The sequence below is a fragment of the Hemitrygon akajei genome, chromosome 5 (genome assembly GCF_048418815.1).
Source record: "Hemitrygon akajei chromosome 5, sHemAka1.3, whole genome shotgun sequence".
NCBI lineage: Eukaryota > Metazoa > Chordata > Chondrichthyes > Myliobatiformes > Dasyatidae > Hemitrygon > Hemitrygon akajei.
Genome location: NC_133128.1, coordinates 33,733,811 through 33,757,077, shown reverse-complemented (window position 1 = coordinate 33,757,077; position 23,267 = coordinate 33,733,811). Strand labels below are relative to the sequence as shown.

Below are 23,267 nucleotides of genomic sequence, written 5' to 3'. Positions count from 1 at the left end.
GGAAAAGGGGAATTCTGATAGGAAAGGACGGAAGGCAATGGAAGAAAAAGGGAGAGGAGCATCAGAGGGAGGCGATGGGCAGGTAAGGAGATAAGTTGAGAGGGGAGCTAGGAATGGGGAATGGTGGGGGGGATGGGCATTACCAGAAGTTCAAGTACTCGAGGTTCACGTCATCAGTTTGGAGGCTACTCAGACAAAATACAAAGTGCTGCTCCTCCAACCTGAGTGTGGCTTTATCGTGACAGTAGAGGTAGCCACGGACTGACATGCTGGAATGTGAAGTGGAATTAAAACGGGTGGCCACGGGGAGATCCTACGTTCTCTGGGGGACAGAGCGTAGGAGCTCAGCAAAGTATTCTCCTAATGCAAGTCGGGTCACACCGATATACAGGAGGCCACACCAGCAGCACTGGATACAGTAGATGACCCCAATAGACATGCAGGTGAAGTGTTGTCTTATCTGGAAAGACTGTTTCGGGCCCTGAATGGTCGTAAAAATGCCATCTCCTTCTCTCAATCCCTCTGTCTCTGTCACATATTGTCTCAGGATGAGGCTTTTCATTCCAGTAAGAAGGAGATGTCCTCTTTCAAAGAAACGGGCTTCACTTTCTTTGAAGGCAACACTTCACCTGAGTCTGTTGGGGTCTTTTATTGTATCCGGTGCTCCTGGTGTGGCCTCCTGTATATCACAAGACCATAAGACACAAGAGCTGAATTAAGCCTTTCAGCCCATCGAGTCTGCTCCGCCATTCCATCATGGCTGATCCGGGATCCCACTCAATCCCATACACCTGCCTTCTTGCCATATCATTTGATGCCCTGACTGATCAGGAAACAATCAACTTCTGCCTTAAGTATACATATGTACTTGGCCTCTACCATAGACTGTGGCAGAGCATTCATAGATTTACTACTCTGGCTAAAAATATTCCTTTTACCTCTGGTGTAAAGGGTCACCCCTCAATTTTGAGGCTGTGCCCTCTAGTTCTGGGTACCCCCACCATAGGAAACATCCTCTCAACATACACCTTATCTACTCCTTTCAACATGTGGTAGGTTTCAATATGATCCCCACACATTCTTCTAAATTCCAGTGAGTACAGGCCCACAGCTGCCAAACGTTCCTCATATCTTAACAACTTCATTCCCGGAACCTCCTCTGGACTCTCTCCAATGAGAATACATTCTTTGAGATATGGGGCTCAAAATTATCAACTGAATTCCCAAATGCAGCCTGACTAGTGTCTTACAAAGCCTCAGCATTATCTCCTTACTTTTATATTCTATTCCCCTTGAAATAAACGCCAAAATTTCATTTGCCTTCTTTACCACAGAGTCAACCTATAAATTAATCTTCTGGGAGTCTTGCAGAAGGACTCCCAAGTCCCTTTGCACCTCTGATGTTTGAACTTTCTCCCCATTTAGATAATAGTTTGCACTATTGTTCCTTTTACCAAAATGCATTGCATTTCCCAACACTGCATTCCATCTGCCACTTTCCCCCCATTCTTCCAATTTATCCAAGTCCTGTTACAATCACATTGCTTCCTCAGCACCATCTACCCCTCCACCTATCTTCATATTATCTGCAAACATTGCCATAAAGCCATCAATTCCATTATCTTAATCACTGACAATGTGAAAAGTGGCAGTCCCAATACTAACCCCGGAGGAACACCACTGGCAACCAATCAGAAAAGGCCCTTTTTATTCCCACTCGCTGCTTCCTGCCTGTCAGCCATTCCTCTATCCATGCCAGGATCTTTCCTGTAACACCATAGGATTTTATCTTGTTAAGCAGCATCATGTGTGTCATCTTATCAAATGCCTTCTGAAAATCCAAGTAAATGACATCCACTACCTCTCCTTTGACAATCCTGTTTACTTCCTTGAAGGACTCTAGCAGATTTGTCAGGCAAGATTTCCCTTCACAGAAACTGTTCTGACTTTGACTTGTTTTATCATTAGTCTTTAAGTACCTCGAAACCTCATCCTTAATAACAGACTACAACACTTTACCAACCACTGGCCTATAATTTCCTTTCTTTTGCCTTCCGCCCTTCTTAAAGAGTGGAGTGACATTTGCAATCTTCCGGTCCTCCAGGACTATGCCAGAATCAAGTGATTCTTGAAAGATCATGAACAATGCATCTGTTTTCTTCAGTAATCTGGGATGTAGTCCATCTGGTCCAGGTGACTTATCCACCTCAGGACCTTTGAGTTTGCCCAGCACTTTTTCCCTTTGTAATAGGAAAGTGCTATTACAAAGGCACTCACTCCTGCTCCATAACACTCAGACGACTGGCACACAGCGAGTGTCTTCCACAGTGAAAACAGATGCAAAGTACCCATTAAGTTCATCTGCCATTTCTTTGTTCCCCCATTACTACTTCTCCAGCGGTCTAATATCAACTCTCACCTCCCTTTTACTTTAGATAACTGAAACAATTTTGGTATCCTGTTTTATATTATTGGCTAGTCTGCCCCTATATTTCATCTTTTCCCTTATACTTTTTTTAGTAGCGTTTTGTTGGATTTTAAAAGCTTCCCAACCATCCAACTTCCCTCTCACTTTTGCTACCTTATATGCCTGTACCTTGACTTTTATGTGGTCCTTAACTTTCTTTGTCAACCATGGTTGCCTACTACTGCCATTTGGAACTTCTTCCTCTGTGGGACACATCTATCCTGCACCTTGTGAACTATTCCCAGAAATTTCAGTCATCTCTGCTCTGCAGTCATCCCCGCCGCCATCCACCTCCAATCCACCTGGGCAAGCTCGTCTCTCATGCCTCTGTAATTCCCTTTGTTCCACTGCGATACAGATACACGTGACTTGTACTTCCTCCCTCTCAAATGGCGGTATGAATTCAGTCATATTATGATCACTGTCCACTAAGGGTTCCTTTACCTTTATTTCCCTAATAAGGTCTGGATTATTACACAACATCCAATCTAAGATAGCCTTTCCCCGAGTAGGCTCAAACACAAGCTGCTCCAAACAGCCATCTCGTAATCATTCAACAAATTCTCTCTCTTGCGATCCAAAGGCAACCTGATTTTCCTAATCCCCTTGCATATTGAAATCCCCCATTACAATTGTGTCATTACTCTTATTATGTGCCCTTTCCATCTCCCTTTGCAATCTCAACCCCAGAACTTGGCTACTTTTTGGAGGCCTATATTTCCATAATGTGTTTTTTTTTTACTCATACAGTTTCTTAACTCCACCCAAAGATTCAACATTCTCTGTCCCTATATCTTTCTAAAGATCAATTCCATCTCTTCCCAACAGGGCCACACCACTGCGTACACCTTCCTGCTTGTCCTTTCAATACAAAGTATATCCTTTGATGTTAAGCTCCCAACTATGACCTTTCAGTCATAACTCAGTGATCCCACAACATAATACCAACCAATCTCTAATTGCATCCACCTTATTTCAAATGCCACATGCATTTAAATACAGTACCTTCAGTCCTGCATTCTTTGCCCTTTTGAATTTTGCCCGTGGTACAAATTAACTCTTTGCTCTGCCTGCAGTTTTACCCAATCATTGGCTTGTCCTTCCATCCATTTATGTTACACGCATCATCTAGTTGTAAACCTGCTGGCTATATCGGTGAGACCTGATGCAGACTGGGAGGCCACTTCGCTGAGCACCTACGCTCCATCCAGCAGAAAAAGCAGAATCTCCTCATGGCCACCCATTTTAATTCCACTTCCCATTCCTATTCTGCCATGTCAATCCATGGCCTCCTCTACTGTTGTAATGAGGCTACTCTCAGGTTGCATGAGCAACACCTTATATTCCATCTGGGTGGCCTCCAACCTGATGGTTTGAACATTGATTTCTCGAACCTCTGGTAATTCACCCCCTTCCACTTCCTCAGCATTTCCTTTTCCCTCTCTCCATATAACAATCACAGCACGGAAACAGGCCATTCCGGCCCTCCTAGTCCATGCCGAACTCTTAATCTCACCTAGTCCCACCTACCCGCAGTCAGCCCATAACCCTCCACTCCTTTCCTGTCCATATACCTATCCAATTTTACCTTAAATGACACAACTGAACTGGCCTCTACTACTTCTACAGGAAGCTCATTCCACACAGCTATCACTCTGAGTAAAAAAATACCCCATCGTGTTTCCCTTAAACTTTTGCCCCCTAACTCTCATGTCATGTCCTCTCATTTGAATCTCCCCTACTCTCAATGGAAACAGCCTATTCACGTCAACTCTATCTATCCCTCTAAAAATTTTAAATACCTCGATCAAATCCCCCCTCAACCTTCTATGCTCCAATGAATAGAGACCTAACTTGTTCAACCTTTCTCTGTAACTTAAGTGCTGAAACCCAGGTAACATCCTAGTAAATCGTCTCTGCACTCTCTCCAATTTATTGATATCTTTCCTATAATTCGGTGACCAGAACTGTACACAATACTCAAAATTTGGCCTTACCAATGCCTTGTACAATTTTAACATTACATCCCAACTTCTGTACTCAATGCTCTGATTTATAAAGGCCAGCATTCCAAAAGCCTTCTTCACCACCCTATCTACATGAGACTCCACCTTCAGGGAACTATGCACTGTTATTCCTAGATCTCTCTGTTCCACTGCATTCCTCAATGCCCTACCATTTACCCTGTATGTTCTATTTGGATTATTCCTGCCAAAATGTAGAACCTCACACTTCTCAGCATTAAACTCCATCTGCCAACGTTCAGCCCATTCTTCTAACCGGCATAAATCTCCCTGCAAGCTTTGAAAACCCACCTTATTATCCACAACACCTCCTACCTTAGTATCATCAGCATACTTACTAATCCAATTTACCACCCCATCATCCAGATCATTTATGTATATTACAAACAACATTGGGCCCAAAACAGATCCCTGAGGCACCCCGCTAGTCACCGGCCTCCATCCCAATAAACAATTATCCACCACTACTTTCTGGCATCTCCCATCTAGCCACTGTTGAATCCATTTTATTACTCCAGCATTAATACCTAACGACTGAACCTTCTTAACTAACCTTCCATGTGGAACTTTGTCAAAGGCCTTGCTGAAGTCCATATAGACTACATCCACTGCCTTACCCTCGTCAACATTCTTCGTAACTACTTCAAAAAATTCACTTTATCACCTCACCTTATCTCCTTACCTGCCCATCACTCCCTTTGGTGCTCCTCCCACTTTTCTTTTTTCTATGGCATTGTCCTCGTCAGACTCTCCCCTTGTCCAACCTTGTATCTTTCACCAATCAACTTCCCAGCTCTTTCCTTCACCCCTCCCAGTTTCACTTCTTTGTTTCTTCCTCCCCCCCCTACCTTCTAACTCTGACTCCTCATCTTTTTTTCTCTCTGGTCCTGATGAAGGGTGTTGGATCGAAACATTGACTGTTTACTTTTTCCCCCCATAGATGCTGCCTGGCCTGCCAAGTTCCTCTAGCTGTGTGCATGTGTTGTGCAGTTGTATTTGATTCTTGTAATTTAAAGATGACCGCATTTTGAACACTAAATACTCTTAAATTTTGAAATACTAATGAATCACTGTTCCACCTTGAACGAGTGGGTCCTCTGGATGGGAAAGAAGTGAAGAGTCAGACAAGCAGATGTTAAATCAGGCAGTTGCTGTGAGAAAGGGAAAGTTAGAAGTTGAAGAGTGAACCAGGAAGGCACAGAGCAGACTTTGTCACTTTCAAGTACAATGCCACCTCATTTTCAACACTCCAAAGGGACTGCAAAGTTATCTGTTAACTGGGGGGGGGGGGGGGTGCTGGAAGGTTTGGGAGGAAAGGAAGTTTAATCGGAAAAAGAATGAAGGGAAACTAGCAGATCTGAGGGACTAAATTCCCTCTCCTGTTTTAATTCCATCTCACTAAAAGATGTCACAGTAATCCTGTGATTACAACCAAAAAAAATCCCATTTCCACCCTCCCCAAAAATTTCCTATCCAAATTTTCTTCTTGGAGAGATCATCCCATGTTGTTAGTCCCAATGGGGATACATGACCTCTGACCTCTGACCCTTACCGAATGTATTGTGCCCACAAGTGTCTTTGATCCTGACATCAGATAACAACACACCATCTCAGGGTCTCACCCCTGGCTTAAGATAAACCCCTAACCAGACAGTACCCCATCAATGTGGCTTGCCTACCCTGCTCCACAACCAAGCCTGTTATGATGACCTTGATTTGTTTGAGATGGGGTCAGCTCCAATGGACTACCTGGCTGCCCGCCCTGCTGTATCATTTACCTGGCTGAACCTTTGGTTTAACTGCCTCTCTGAAATTCCTATAACACTCTCTGCCTTCTGTATGCTCCAATAAAATCATGTGGTCTGGGAGGAGCTGCTGTTAAGACATTTCCTACAGGCAGATGTCAGGGAAACCTGACCGTAAACGCAAAGGTTCTACAGGTGCTGGGAACCGTGAGTAAACACAATCTGTTGGAGAAACTCAGCAAGTCAGGCTGCATCTATGCAGAGAAATAAACTCGTTCGGATGAAATGTCTTGGCCCGAAACGTCGACTGCTTCCCCCACACCCAACACAACACGGTAGCATAACGCTATTACAGCGCCAGAGAATGGGGTTCAGTTCCAGCTCTGGCTGTAAGGAGTTTGTACGTTTACTCCGTAACTCCGTGGGTTTCCTCCGGGTGCTCAGATTTCTTCCGACGTTCCAAAAATGTACGGGTTGTTGGTAAATTGGTCGCATGGGTGTAATTGAGCGACGAGGGTTCGTGGGGCCAGAAGGGCCCTGTTACCGTGCTGAATCTCCAAATATTTCACAATTTCATTAACCGCCATTACTGCGTCTTTAATAGATGGTGGACAACCTTGCAGAAAGATCTTACGCGACCTTACTTTCCTCACCAACGGGCGTTCACTAAAGCCCCACACATCGACTTAACAATCGCTGTGTGGCACAATGGCTGAGTGTCAGTTAACTCAGCCCAAGCTCGAAATAAAACTGAGAAGATCTCATTGTCACGAACAGAGAGAAAATACTGAATGGATTTAGTATCCATCCCCTGTATGCGTAACACGAGATCCAAAAGTTCAGGTCTCCATTTGAAATGTGACAAGGAGGTTGAAAAGCAGTTCATTATATAACCAGTGTCGACAGTCGCTTGCTGTTTGGGCTTTACGCGGTATTATTGGGAATAAAAGGTAAAATGTACCGTCTTTACTTCCTCGTTCGAGGAACACTTTACCTCCTGTTCCCAGCGACGGTAGAAAGGAACGGGAAATGTTTCCCGAAATATCAAATCTTCAGGCTTGAAAGCGAAATTCCTTAAGAGAAAAATACTCACGCAATGTTATTTCTGGGAACAGTCGTGAATGCCCTCAGAAAACTAAATTGTTTCGAAGTTAAAGCAGAGCCAGCCAGTTAGGCACATCAACAGACCACACGCATCACAACATTGTTAATTGCCAAGAATGGTTCATTAAATAACCAAACAATTCTACCTGTCATTACAAGGCAAAGTGTTATTAACACGCCAGCTGAAAACGTGTTAGTATAAGTGTGGAGAACATCAGTCGGTATTTTAGACGAGCTACTCTTAATTTGATTTGCTTTGTTGGTTGCTAATTACTGTCAGCTGTTCTTTTTAGTTTTTCCTTGCTTGAACGTCTTGTAACAATTGGCGACCTGGTGAATTGGTTAGTTTTCTGTGTATTTGAAACTTTCTTCAAATACTTGAAAATAGGGTGCAAGCAAGCCGCAGGCGCCAAATCGTGGTTTTCGGTGCCTGCCGAAACTTGCGGACAGTCTTTCCTCATAGAGCTCACGGGCTTGTCCAGAGGCTTATCGCTCAGTAGCCATTTACGGCAGTTCTTTGCGATCCAGTCCCGTTCCGTTGGGCCAACATTCTGATGATCTACATCATGATTAGAATTTATGAACGCCACGGTATAAACTTTGTTCATCACCTCTGCACGTTCAGTTAACAGACTCATAAATGCCAAGCCACCATAGCCGTGAACAACGAACGCCACACTCATGGGAGCACACTTGGATAGGAAGTGGTCCCAAATGTAGGACATATGCTGTTCATGACTTTCAACCCCCCTTTTTGGCTTTTCAACCTTGTGTTCACTTTGACCATCCGCGGAATGGCCCATCTCGATTGCCAGGAAGTTGTCATTGGGATTTAATACCATGACCTCATATTGCTCGCTTAGAGCTCGTTCAATGAAGGGGATTTGTGTGCCCGTGTCCAGACAATCATGCACAACCAATTGTTGGGACCATGCACCAGCCCGCATAACCCCGCGATCCTGGACGAAAACAATCAACTTCGAAGGAGCATTTAGGGCACCTTCGCTCATGAAACAAAAACTTTTAGGCTCATCCTCCGCGGCATCTTCGGGAACGTAGAGTCGTTTCAATCCACATCCTTTCTCTAATAGTTCATATATATACTCGGCTAAAGTTCTTCCAAAGGCAGTGTACCACTCATGGTCCAAATTCATAGCATTGTTGTGCTGCTTGGAGACAAATGGTTGGTTCGTTTCGATGTGTCTCAGTTGGCCTTTTTCATTGAAAATATAGTTGAATTCTTTAAGTCGTTTTGTATTTTCCAATTGCGTAAGAATCATTCGTTCTTCCATTTTCTGAAATAGTACACTATCGTGAGTCACTCTACCACGAGATTTAATCAAATTGTGGTGAATTTTCCCTTCCAGCACGTTATTTCAGCGTGAAACACACTCAAGCCTTTATTATCTCTGGCATGGTTTGTTTAAACAATCCAATGTCATTTAATCTTAATTGAACAATAAAGTGCTTGTAATTACAATAAAGGCAATTCTGCAATTAATTTATTGGTTATATGAATGTATAGATTACAGAGTTTATCTTATTTCTCTTTTCCAACAGGAAGTTCCAAATTTGGGGTCATATCAATCATTTAATTATTTAGGTGCAGAAGAATTCAAAAATTCTAATTATTGATTTTTTTGCTGCTGCTGAAGGATAATGACACTTTATTATTTTAATAATGTCATTGTTTTGAATAATGCATTCAGTTCTGTTTAATGTCTTTAAGGCTCAACAATAATTAATTTTGTACATCTTTACAAAAGATAATTACTCTCCTATTTACTGCAAATCAGTTGCCTTCTAAAATGTGTGTTTTCAAGTGAAATGTGCAGTTTAGTGCTTGTAATTGTATATTTCATATTACAAATAACAAAATAATTTAAAACACGAGAGATTTGCAGACACAGCTCAGCACATCATGGGAATCTCCCCTCCAAGGACACTTACCAACATTTCTTGACGTACAAACAAGCTGGATGAACTCAGCAGGTCAGGCAGCATCCATTGAAATGAGCAGTCAACGTTTCGGGCTGAGACCCTTCATCAGGACTCAAGGGATGCTGCCCGACCTGCTGAGTTCATCCAGCTTGTTTGCACGTCTTGATTTGATCACAGCATCTGCAGTGTACTTTGTGTTTACCGACATTTCTTGCTGACTTGGTAAAGCAGCCAGCATAATCTGTCCTGCGCATTCTCTTTTCTCCTCTCTGCCATTGAGCAAACATACAAAAGCCTGAAAGCATGTACCACCAGGCTCAAGGACAGTTTCTATCCTGCTGTTATAAGATTATTGATGGTTCCCTAGTGCAATAAAATAGACTCTAGATCTCAAAATCTGCCTTGTTATAATTTTGCACCTTATTGTTTACCTGCACTACACTTTCTCTGTAGCTGTTGCACATTATTCTGAGTTATGTTATTGTTTTACCTTGTATCTCAACACACTGAGTAATGGAATGATCGGTGTGAACAGTAAGCATAATAAGCTTTTCTCTGTATCTTGGTACACGTGGCAATAATAAACCAATTCACCAAGATCTTATGATGGTGGAGAGTTGCTCTTGTTACTGAAACCCCGAGAACAGTGGTACACAGGGAGTAATTACTGTTTGTTATATACATTAAAGATTTGGATATGAATATTGGAAGTAGGATTAGTAAGTTTGAAGATGACATGATAATTGTGTTAATAGTGAGGAGGGCAGTCTTTAGGCTATAGGATGATATTGATGATAGAACAAATGCAAATGGAATTCGTTGCAAGTTGATGCACTTTGGGAGGACTAATAAAGATCAAGCATGCACATTGAATGTGCAGAAAATGCCAGGTGGAACCAGAAACAATCCAACATATTACAGGATCCTGCAGCAGTTTGACTCAATCTGATTGCTTACACAGGGACAATCAAGTGGCAATCATCATTCACCAAAATCTTGCCTTAAAATACAAACTCGTAAAAGATAGAGGGTTGGGAAGCTTTTAAAAACTTGCAGAAGGAAACTAAGAAGGTCATTAGGAAGGAAAAGATGAATTATGAAATGAAGCTGGTGTCTAATATCAAAGAAGATTCTAAAAGCTTTTTTAAGTATATAAAGGGTAAAAGAGAGTTGAGGGTAGATATAGGACCAATAGCAAATGATGCCTGAGATATTGTAATGAGAGACACAGAGATGGTAGAGGAACTGAATGCATATTTTGCATTAGTTTTCACAGTGGAAGATATCTGCAGTATACTGGACATTCAAGAGTGTTCAGAGAAGTGAAGTATGTGCAGTGAAAATTAGAACTGAGAAGTTGCTCAGGAAGCTTAATGGTCTGAGGGTGGATAAATCTGGATCTAATGGAATGCAACCTTGGGTTCTGAAGGAAGTAGCTGGAGAGATTGCAGAGGCATTAACAATGATCATTCAAGAATTGATAGATTCTGGCAATGTACCAGATGACTGGAAAATTGAAAATGTTACTCTGGAAGGCTGAAAGGCAGCAGAAAGGAAACTATAGACCTATTAGCCTGATATCAGTGGTTGGGAAGTTGTTGGAATCAATTGTTAGGGATGAGATTACGGAATACCTGGAGGTACATGACAAGATAGGCCAAAGCCAGCATGGTTTCCTGAAAGGAAAATCCTGCCTGACTAACCTACTGCATTTTTTTGAGGAAAGAGTAAGGAGATGTAGTAGATGTGGTGTGCTTGGATTTTCAGAAGGCCTTTGACAAGGTGCCTCACATGAGGCTGCTTAGCAAGATAAGAGCCCATGGAGTTACAGGGAATTTACTAGCATGGCTGGAGCAATGGCTGATCAGCAGAAAACAGAATATGGGAATAAAGGGATGCTATTCCATCTGGCTGCTGGTTACCAGTGGAGCTCCACAGGGTTCAGTGTTGAGACTGCTGCTTTTTACGATGTATGTCAATGATTTGAACTATGAGATTAATGGATTTGTGGTTAAATTTGCAAGTGTTACGTACCCCATAACTGGGTCACTTACCAGCAAAGATAGAGAGGTCTGTTGAAGTCTGATGGTACTATTTTTAACAGTATTTATTGATAAAAATACACAAAAAATAATATCAATGCAAACATACAGATAATATACGTCGTCAATACTAAATCTAAAAGCGCGGGTATAATAATAATTAATAAGAAATAGCTCTATCGTTGTCTAGGGGATAATGTATTGTCTGATGGAAATATAAAAGTCACTTTAGTTCATTCAGGCTGCAGCCTTTGGTCGGAGTCAAGAGAGAGAGATTTTGGAACTTGCCAGATTTTCCTTTTTTATGAGGTCGATCCTTCGAAATGTCATTGGTGTCCTTTTCCTTTTAGCTAAGCCGTTCTTCCGTGGTCAGTCCCGCCAATCCCAGGCAACGGGAAAGGACGCACGCGGGCCCCACCGGCTGTCGCTATTAAACGCTGTCACGGGATTTCTAGCGTTTCTCCTGGTGCGTCTAAAGGGGTTGTTCCCCAGACCCTCTTTTATCCTTACTCACGGGGTCTCAGATGTCAATCAGGTTGGGATGATGCAATCCCTCAACCAGCCCCCTCTGATCATTCCCTGAGGGCTTCAATGAATAGTACAATACTCAATACACAATTCCGTCTCCAAGAGACAATGGCCGTTATCCGTGGCTTTGTATCGCGGAGGCCAGGACACATTCCAAACGTCTCTCTCTCATTTCCTGGGTCTCCTGACCTGAATTAATAGCGATCTTGCGATTCTCAAAAAGGAGGGGGCTACTTTGTACCCTTCGGCTCCTCAGAGTTGGGGCACAGTCGTAACACAAGTTATACAAAAATAGGTGGAGGAGTGAGTAGTGTTGAGGAAAGAGAGAGCCTGCAGAGAGACTTTAGTTTAAGGGAATGGGCAAAGAAGTGGCAAATGAAATACAATGTTGGAAAGTTTATGGTCATGCACTTTGATAGATAGATAGATAGATAGATACTTTATTCATCCCCATGGGGAAATTCAACATTTTTTCCAATGTCCCATACACTTGTTGTAGCAAAAACTCATTACATACAATACTTAACTCAGTAATAATATGATATGCATCTAAATCACTAACTCAAAAAGCATTAATAATAGCTTTAAAAAAAGTTCTTAAGTCCTGGCAGTTGAATTGTAAAGCCTAATGGCATTGGGGAGTATTGACCTCTTCATCCTGTCTGAGGAGCATTGCATCGACAGTAACCTGTCGCTGAAACTGCTTCTCTGTCTCTGGATGGTGCTATGTAGAGGATGTTCAGGGTTTTCCATAATTGACCGTAGCCTACTCAATTCAAAATGCGGAGATGCAAAGTGTCTTGGGAGTCCTTGTGCAGGATACCCTAAAGGTTAACTTCCAGGTATAGTCAGTGGTGAAGAAGACGAATGCAATGTTGGCATTCATTTCTAGAGGTATAGAATATAAGAGCAGGGATGTGATGTTGAGGTTCTATAAGGCATTTGTGAGACCACACTTGGAGTATTGTGTGGAGTTTTGGGGTCCTTTAATTTAGAAAGGATATACTGACATTGGAGAGGGTTCAGAGAAGATTCATGAGAATGATTCTAGGAATGAAAGGGTTACCGTATGAGGAATGCCAGGCAGCTCTTGGGCTGTATTCCCTGGAGTTCAGGAGAATGAGGGAGGATCTCATAGAAACATTTTGAATGTTAAAAGGCCTAAACAGATTAAATATGGCAAAGTTATTTCATGTAGTAGGGGAGTCTAGGACAAGAGGGCACAACTTCAAGATTGAAGGATGTCCATTGAGAACAGAGATGTGGAGAAATTACTTTAGCCAGAGGGTGGTAAATCTGTGGAATTTGTTGCCATGAGGGTCTGTGGAGGCCAAGTCATTGGGTGCATTTAAAGCAGAGATAGATAGGTTCTTGATTACCCCGGGCATCAAAGGGTATGGAGTGAAGGCAGGGGAGTGGGGATGACTGGAGGAATTAGATCAGCCAATGATTGAATGGTGGAGCAGACTCGATGGGCTGAATGGCCTACTTCTGCTCTAATATCTTATGGTCTTAAAAGGGCACCATACTTTACTAAAAATACAAGCCTGATCCTGTTTTAGAGTCAGAATCCTACAAATTATATTACAATCCATTCATTATCACAGATCGGGCAATCTATAAAAACTGTCTGGATATAATATTGCAGGATAAACAAGCAAGAGCAACTTACTTAATTGATTTAACCATTCCAAGTACTAATAACATACATAAATTAATAAATGAAAGACATGGAAATATACAAATCAAAAGAGGAAATTGAAAGCTATGGAACATGAACAGGATATACATTGTCCCAATAGTGTTACTACCCCGTAACTGGGTGTCTTACCAGCAAAGATAGAAGTGTCCGTTGGAGTCTGGTGATACTATTTTCAACAATATTTATTAGCAAAAATATACAAAATAATATCAATGTGAATATACAGAGAATATACGTTAGCAATACTAAACCTAAAAGTGCGGGTATAATAATAATCACTAAAGAAACAAGCTCTATCGTTGTCTAGGGGATAATGAATTGTCAGATGGAAGTATAAAGTTCAGTTCAGTTCATGCAGGCTGCAGTAGTTGTTGGTCGCGGTGTTTCAATTGTTGGAGAGAAAGAGAGAGAGAGAGAGAGAGAAAAAACATGCGAACAAAAACAGCTATTATCTTGCCAACCTTTCTTTACGATTTTGATCCGTTGATGCGTTGTTGTTGTGGCCATTTACATATGACCCCTCCGTCCTTTAGCTAGACCGTTCTTCCATGGTGGACTCGTCACCCAGGCAAGGGTGGACACACACACATGCCCCCACCGGTCTCGCTACAAAACACTGTGAGTTAAAATTTACCGACCCTTCGTTCGGTCTCCGATGTCCCACACTGTCTCGTGGGGGTTCTGATGCTCACTAGCGTTTCTCCTGGTGTGTCTGAGGGGTGTTACCCCAGACCTCACTTTTATCCCCACTCACGGGGTCTCAGGTGTCAATCAGGTTAGGGTGATGTAACCCATCAAACCAGCCCACTCTGGTTGCCCCCTGAGGGGTTTCAATGAATAGAACAGTACCAAGTAAACAATCCTTCTCCAAAAGACAATAGCAGTAATCGATGGTTCCATTCCCCTTTTGTTAGTAGGAGACATTCCACCTCCAAGGCACCTCCAATGCCTCTCTCTCATTAACTTTCATAAGCTGTTATCAATAACAACTGCCCTGGCAGATTTCCTTTTGTCTCTCTTACTTCCTTGTTAGCAGCATCGAAATAGTAGCGATTTGCGATTTTCCAAAAGGGGAGGGGGCATGGGCGACTCTGCACCCTTCTGCCCATCAGAGTTGTTCATCCTTCGTAACAATAGTAATATCTACAACTGGTATCATCCCAAAGTCACTACACAATAGTATTAAACAATTAGGCCTACACAACAATATTTATGTAAATCTTCAAAAAGCCACAATACTAAACACTACTAGAAAAGTCCAAATGTTCCTAGCAATTGAGAAATGAGTGTTCCTGCCTAAGTCCACACCTCAAGTTTTACCTGTTGAACTAAGAAAAAAAATAATAGTGATAATAATTGCTTTTGTAACCATAGTTATTGGGGACAATTTAAAGACGAGAGACTTATGCAGTGATTATCACTTGCTCATCAAATTAATAATGCAGGTGCACAAGGCCAAATCAAGAACTAGGGGAGATTTTGGAGGAATAGACTTGAAATACAATGTAATAAGAGTTTCTCTTATGTTCAAAAGGTAACATAGTGAGTATTGGTCCTATAGAAAGTGAAACTAGGGAAATAATAATTGGGAAACAAGGGAATGGCAGATAAATTAAACAGGTCCCTTGCATAAGACTTCATTGTAGAGGATATAAGTAACATCAAAGACTTACTTACTTACTGCCTGTTATGCTGTTGGCATTTAGGGCAGCAATGAAGGTCCTCCATCTCTGGTAGAGTTCAGGCCTTCCTCTATCGTGCCGGCAGCTTCCTCTCTGTTTTCGCTACTCTCAGCCATGCAAATCCTGATGGAGACTCTGGAACACCATCACATTCTGATGTAGAAAGATTCTTCATTGCTGTTTCTGTAACAGTTTTGTTTTACCAGAGAGGGTTGTTAGCACTAAGCTGAACCCCCACTCTTAGCCTGGCCTCTACCTTTTGACCTGTTTAGCACGGGTGACTCCACCAAGGGTCGAAGCATAAAGCCCTGACTCCAGCCATCATAGGTCTCCTGGTTATTGAGGCACACAGGTCTTCAAACCACGACAAGGTTGTGGTCCTCTTGGAGGTATCAGCACAAAAATCAGCTACTGGGAAGGATGAACTCAAATAAATAACCTTCACTTAGGACAATGGTCAGCAAACCGTCAGTGCAGTAGAATACAATCTCCAGGCCTTGATGATCCTCATCCCGGAGAACTTAAAATGGCTAATGAGATAGTTGATGTTAGTTTGCAATTTTCCAAAATTCTCTTGGAGTTGGGGAAAGATGCATTAGATTTGAAAGTATGAAATGCAATTCTTTTATTCAAAAAAGACAGTAAGGTGGATTTTACAGGCCAGTTCATCTCTCTTCTCTTTAAATTCAACACTATCATCCCCTCAAAACTGATCACTAAGCTACGGTCAATTATGGATAACTCTGAACATCCTCTACATAGCACCATCCAGAGACAGAGAAGCAGTTTCAGCGACAGGTTACTATCGATGCAATGCTCCTCAGACAGGATGAAGAGGTCAATACTCCCCAATGCCATTAGGCTTTACAATTCTACCGCCAGGACTTAAGAACTTTTAAAAAGCTATTATTAATGCTTTTTGAGATAGTGATTTAGATGCATATCATATTCTTTACTGAGTTAAGTATTGTATGTAATTAGTTTTTGCTACAACAAGTGTATGGGACATTGGAAAAAAGTTGAATTTCCCCATGGGGATGAATAAAGTATCTATCTATCTATCTATCTATCTATCTATCTATCTAAGCTCCAGGACCTAGGCCTCGATACCTCCCTGTGGAACTTGATCCTCAATTTTCTCACTTCAGATTCAGATTCAGTTTATTGTCATTTAGAAACCACAAATGCAATGCAGTTAAAAAATGAGACAACGTTCTCCAGAATGATATCACAAAAGCATATGACAAAACAGACTACACCAGAAAATCCACATAATGTTTGACAATCCTCAATCTAGAGTCCGGAGAGGCTGCTGCATATTAATATCGCGCTACTGTCTTAGCGCGTTTCCCGGAAAGGAGCTCCAAATCCACCAGACAAACAAGACCAAAAACTAAAGCTACAAGACCTGCACAAAACCACATAGATACAACATATAGTTACAACTGTGCAAACAATAGCATAATTGATAAAAAACAGACCATGGGCACAGTAAAAATAGTCCAAAGATGTTAAAGGACTATAGGTTCAATAGAAATCACCACAGTTTCCACAAGTCCCCAGGGTCCCGACAGACTCGCCATCCCATGCCGGCAGCAGAAGAGAATACCCCCGCTATGGACTTCCACGGCGCCGCCTGACTCAGCCTCGCAGACGCAGCACATAATGAAAGCTCCGTCGAACCCAGCCTCACAGACGCAGCACACACCAAAAGCGACCTGACCGCAGCGGACTCCGAGTCCGTCGAACCTCTGAGCCGACGACCATCCCCTCCGGCACAGCTTCTCCGAGCACCATCCTTTGCCGAGCGTATTAAGATGGCCCCACCAACGGCCATCGGCAACGTTGGGCTGGGGGCCTGTTCTTCCCAGCAGAGTCCCGGACCTCACAGCAGCAGCAGCAGCAGCAACAAAGAAAGTCTTCCTGGAGATTTCCTGATGTTCCTCTGTGCTCCCACGTCCGTTTTCAATCAATTATGATTACGCACGGCACCCCACTTCACAAATAACAGATAATCAGCTCCGGAGTGGCCGCTGCAAGCTACGTCATGCCGCCATCTTGGATTTGTCATCTCGCAGACCCCAGTCAGTATGGATTGGCAACAGCATCTCTTCCTCCACAATCAGCATCAGCACAGATGCACCACAAGGCTGTGTAGTTAGCCCTCTGCTCTACTTGCTTAATACCTATGATTGTGTGGATGAGTTCAACTTTAATGCTATATTTAAGTTTGCTGGTGACACCACTATTGTTGGCTGAATCTAAAGTAGTGATGAATCGGCATATAGGAGGGAGATTGAAAACCTGGTGAATGGTGCAGTAACAACAACCTCTCACTCAATGTCGGTAAACCGAAGAGCTGATTATTAACTACAGGAGAAAGAAGAAGGCAGTCCATGAGCCAGTCTTAATTTGGGGATCAGAGATGGAGAGTGTCAATAACAAAGTTCCCTTGCTGTGGGTTGAAATTTTTTACATGGCCTGAAAACTGTGCAGCATTTAATTTTGTTTGTAATATGCATACTATGAATATTTAGAATGAAAATTGAAAAATCACATACTTTTGATTTTATTCATTAATTGAAGGGTATAATGAAATGCAGTACAACTGAGAACATCTTTCACATTTCATAAACTTTTTCTCATCTGTCTTTATTACAAATCCATCCTCTGTAAGCACTGTCTAGATATGCCTTAATCTTCATTAGATCATCCAAATGTTCTGCTTCTAATCTGTTTCTGGATTTACATTTGACTGAATCCACATTTGCAGTCAGCACAGGAAACAGGAAATATTCCAACGATGCCAACGAGAATTGACAGTGTCATGGTCCGGTCCGTGAAACCTGCATTCAGGTTCGTGGTCCGGTCCATGCTCCTTATTCCAGGTTTTCCAGGTTTCCCCAGCTTCTGTTGAGGCAGCTGATTCTTGTTTGGACTGGCCTCATAAATAGCTTCAGGATTCAGCCTTGGGCTGCTGGATTGTTCCTGTCCAAACCTCTGATTTGTATTTCTTCCCTTCAACTTCCTGCCTAGTGCCTTGCCCTGTTTGGAATTGTCTGTCCATGTCCCCACCTTTGTTAGGTAGGTCTGGCTGTTTTGCTGCTACCTAGTGTTGGGAACTGTCTTGTTGTGTTTGTTGTTCTGTTATGAGTCTTGGCCCTATGTCCTGTACTCAAGGAGGGGTCCTGGCTTGGTGTCCCATGTCCCTGTCTCTCTGTAGGCTCTGTGTCCTTGTCATGTTGATGTGCCTTGCCCAGCACAGGAGTACCTTGCCCAGCTTGGTGCTGGGATTTTCTTGTCCTGTGCTGAGGTTCCCTTGTCCCGTCCAGGAGTCTCTTGTCCTTGTCCTGTAACCTTGTCATGTCCTTGCCTGGTTCTGGACTTTGAGCCTGAGTCAAGACCCAGATTCTGGGTCCTTGTCCAGTCTTTGGCTTGGAGTCCAAGCCCAGGCTCCTAGTTCCCGGTTCCATGTCCTAGTTCCCTATCCTAGTCAGGTCCTAGCCCAGGTCTGGAGTCCTTGTCTTGTCTGGGTCTGGTGTCATGTCCAGTGTCCTTTCTTCCCCACTTTCCTTGCTTCCTTCTCATGCCTAGTCCTGTTCCTAGTAGTTCAGTGTCTTGCATTTGGGTCCTCTCCCAATGCACCCTCCCCCATGACAGACAGTTCTTCAAATTCTTTGTTTTTATGAACTTAGTTCAACATATGAATGAATGTCTTAATTAAACCAGCCTTACCTTTGTAAGAAATGGGAAATCTGATGTCATAGTTTTGTTGTGATATTTTTGAGGCAACACCTTGGTCATAGCTGAGTAATTTTTGTCAGTTGTACAACATTCTCTTTTCCAAATTCAAAACTGGTTGCGTTTGCAATAGCAACAGGGCCAAAAGCTTGCCATTCTCTTAACTCATCATCAGGAAATCTATTATTCAAGTGATTCAACACACATTGAATGAATTGAATAACAGGTGCTGTATCGATGTCAGAACTTGTACAGTATATGCAAATAGATCTTTCACTTTTTTTTACTTCAATAAATGTTATCATCAAAATACTGTGATTGTAACTTGTTAATTTTTGCTTTCAAAATTGTATTAATATATAAAAGAAAATTCCCAAAGGCTATATGTGGGAGCATTTCACTTATTGCGCAGCCATGCACCAGTACAGCTTAGAGGGAACAGTGGTTAGTAACTTTAAATTCCTTGGCTTGGTAATATCAGAGGATATTACCTGGGACCAGCATATAAATACCATCACAAAAAAGGCACAACAGTGCCTTTACTTTTTTTTTTAGAAGTTTGGATGGATACAGCATGTCATCTAAAACTTTGACAGACTTCTGTAGATGCACAATGGAGAGTATCCTGCCTGATTGCTTCGCGGCCAGTTATGGAAACATCAATGCCTAGGAATGAAAAAGTCTACAAGAAGTGGTGGATACAGCCCAGTCCATCAGACAGAACCCTTTCATCAGCATGAGAAGTGCCGCCACAAGAAAACAGCAGCCATTATCAAAGACACCATCATCCAGGCCATGCTCTCTTGTTACCATCAGCAGGAGGTACAGAAGCCTTAGGTCCCACACAACCATGTTAAAGAACAGTTGTTAACCCTCAGCCAACAGGCTCCTGAACCAGCGTGGATAACTCCACTCACCTCAATGCTGAACCGACTCCACAAGCCATAGACGAACTTTCAAGGACACTACAACTTATTTTCTCAATATTATTTACTTTATTATTTGCATGATTTGTCATATTTTGCACATTAATTGCCAGTCTTTGTTATTTTTTAGTCTTTCATAAATTTGATTATATTTCTTTATTTTCCTGTGAATGTCTGCAAGAACATGAATCAGAATCAGGTTTATTATCGCCAGCATGTGTCGTGAAATTTGTTAACTTTGCTGCAGCAGCACAATGCAATACATGATAATATAGAAAGAAAGTAAGTAAATCAATTATAGTAAGTTCATATGTCTATTGAAAAGATTAAAAATAGTGCAAAAACAGAAATTATATATATATAAAAAGTGAGCTAGTGTTCATGGGTTTAATGTCCATTTACGAATCGTATGACAGAGGAAGAAGCTGTTCCTGAATTGTTGAAGCCCTTCAGGCTTCTGTACCTCCTTCCTGACAGTAACAATGATGAGAGGGTATGCCCTGAATAAAGGTGGTCTTTAGTAATGGATGTCACCTTTCTGAGGCACTGCTCCTTGAAGATGTCTTGGGTACTACAGAGGCTAGTACCCAAGATGGAGTAACTTTACAACTTTCTGTAGCCTCTTTTGGTTCTGTGCAGTTATCTCCCCCCCCCCCCCCCGTACCAGACAGTGATGCAGACTGTTAGAATGCTCTCCATAGTACATCTATAGAAGTTTTCGAATGTTTTAGTTGACAAACTACATCTCTTCAAACTCCTAATGAAATATAGCTACTGTCTTGCCTTCTTTATAGATGCATCAATATATCTTGACACCCAGGAATCTGAAATTGCTCACTCTCTCCACCTGATCCCTCTCTGAGGATTGGTTCCTGTTCCCTCATCTTACCCTTTCTGAAGTCCACAATGTTCTTTCGTCTTGCTGACATTGAGTGCAAGGTTATTGGTGCAACACCACTCTTCTAGCTGGTATATCACTCCTGTGCCCCTTCATCTGAGATTTTATCAACAAATTTATAGATGGTATTTGAACTATACCTAGCCACACAATCATGGGTATAGTGAGAGTAGAGCAGTGGGCTAAGCACACACCTCTGAGATTTGCCAGTGTTGATTGTCAGTGAGAAGATATTATCACAATCAAGATAATATATGGTGACAGATATGTACTTTGACAATAATATATTTACTTTGAACCTTGAAGTTATTTTAACATCAATCTTAATGTTGGAGTACTTTAAAATGTTATGATAGGACATCTAGAAAACAAAATCAGGCATGGTTTTGTGAAATGGAAATCATGGTAATCAAAATTTATTGGCATTTTTAGGAGAAGCAACATGTACTGTGGATACCAGGGCACCAGCTGAAGCCTTTTACATAGATTTCCAATAAGGCATTAGGAAGGGTTTTGCTTGAAAGATTGAGGAAGATGAAAGTTGATGGTGTACAAGGTATTGCATTGTTGTAGACATGAGATTGTCTGACAGAAAACAGGGAGTAGGCCTAAATGGAGCTTTTTTCCTCCCCCATTTGGGAAGTTGTAATGAATGTTAAGTCACAGGTATGAATGCTAGGGGCCTCAACATTGTAACTTGCTGATTCCTTTCTGCCAAAGTAGATAGGAAAGTACATTGTGAAAATGACATCAGGTAGCATATAGGAGATATACAGCAAATAGGCTAAGGCAAAGATTTGGCAAGTGGACTGGGAAAATGTGAAATTGTTCTTTTTGATATTTAAAATGCATATTATCTAAAAATTGCAAAACTGAGATGCAGAGTGATCTGGGTATCTTAATGCATGGTTCTCTAAAGGCTTATTTGCAGGGATGTAAGTAATTAGGATGATTACATTTTAATACTGAAGGCATTAGGGAGTAAGATTGCTGGAATCATATCTGGAATACTCTTTATGGTATTGGTCTCCATACTTAAGGGTGGTAAAGCTTTGGGGGCACCTCGGACAAAAGAGTCTTATGAAGAAAGGTTGGTGGGCTAGGCTTGTATTGTTTGAGTTTAGAGGAGTGAAAGAGGTCTTAATTGAAATATTTAAGATCCTTATAGGATGTGGAAAGATTGTTCCATTTTGTGAGAGAATCTAGAACATGGGATCATTGTTTAAAAATAAAGGATTATCCATTAAAGTAATCCATATAGTAAGTTTCAATTTATCAGTGTAAGTCTTTGAACTTCCTGAAAGGACAGTGGAAACCAAAAAGTTTGAATATTTTAAGGCAGAGGGAAAGGGAAGTGAAAGTTATTGCAGATAGATGGAAATAAGGGGTTGAGGCTGTCAGATTAGCCATGATCGAATGAAAGTGGAAGCAGGTTGAGTTGTATAATCCTGCTTCTAATTCATATGTTAGATGACAGGATCTGATATTCAAATATTTGTAAATATTGTGTTCAATTTTCATTTTAGTTCAAAAAGGAACATAAAAGCATTTTGAGAGGATCCAAAAGAAATTCACAAGGTATACTACAAAAAAGGCACTCTTCTGTGGAGAAAAGTAAAGCTTGCAGAGTGACTTGTTAGAGGTCTTTTAAGAATGCAGAAGAGTTGATAATGTTTGGTATGATGTCATCTCAGCTTGTGGGAGAGTGAAGAAGTAGAAGCTATATTTGCAAGATACCTATGAATAGATCAGGACAAAGTTCTTTACCTGAAAGGTGATTAGAAAAAATATGAATTTAAGGGGAAATTAAATAACCTATAATTGAGAATTCAGAATCACTGAAAGGTTCAAGGAAGAGTGGAGACCATTTAGCCAGAATAATCTAGCCACTCCTGTCTTTTCCATATAGACCTGCAAATCTTCTTTCATCTACTTTTCTAGTACCCTTTAACATGCCACATCTGAATCTGACCCCACTAACAACTTATGCAAAGAGGATTGGCTTAAAGAAGGTCCCGATTTCTCTTTCCACAGAAGCTGCTTGACTGTACAGTGTGTGTAGAAGTAAGAAACTGCAAGTGTAAAAGGACTCTGATGGGAGTTATCTATAGACTTCTGAACAGTAGCCAGGATGTGGGCTACAGATTACAGTGGGTGTGGAAATGGCTTGTCAGAAGGGCAAGATAGTCATGGGGGATTTCAATATGCAGGTAAATCAGGTTGGTGCTGGATTCCAAGAGAGATTTTGTAGAATGTCTATAAGACGGCTTTTTAGAGCAGCTTGTGTTTGAGTCCACCGGGGGATTAGCTATTCTGGATTGGGTGTTGTGTAATGAATCAGATTTGATTAGGGAGCTAAAGGCAAAGGAACCTTTAGGAGGCAGTGATTTCCTCTAGGAGGAAATAGGATAGAACTCATCCTGCAGTCTGAGAGGGAGAAGCTAAAGTCAGCATTACAGTGGACCAA

The 23,267-nt window shown here is 41.7% G+C and overlaps 1 protein-coding gene across 1 annotated transcript; it reads right to left on the bottom strand.

The window, feature by feature from the left end:
* Window positions 1–7,295: 7,295 nt before the first annotated feature.
* Window positions 7,296–8,632, bottom strand: LOC140728629 (putative protein ARB2BP). The gene has a single exon (XM_073047630.1). It carries the CDS (start codon window positions 8,630–8,632, stop codon window positions 7,607–7,609), a length of 1,026 nt encoding a protein of 341 aa, XP_072903731.1. The 3' UTR covers window positions 7,296–7,606.
* Between the last annotated feature and the right edge of the window lie 14,635 nt (window positions 8,633–23,267).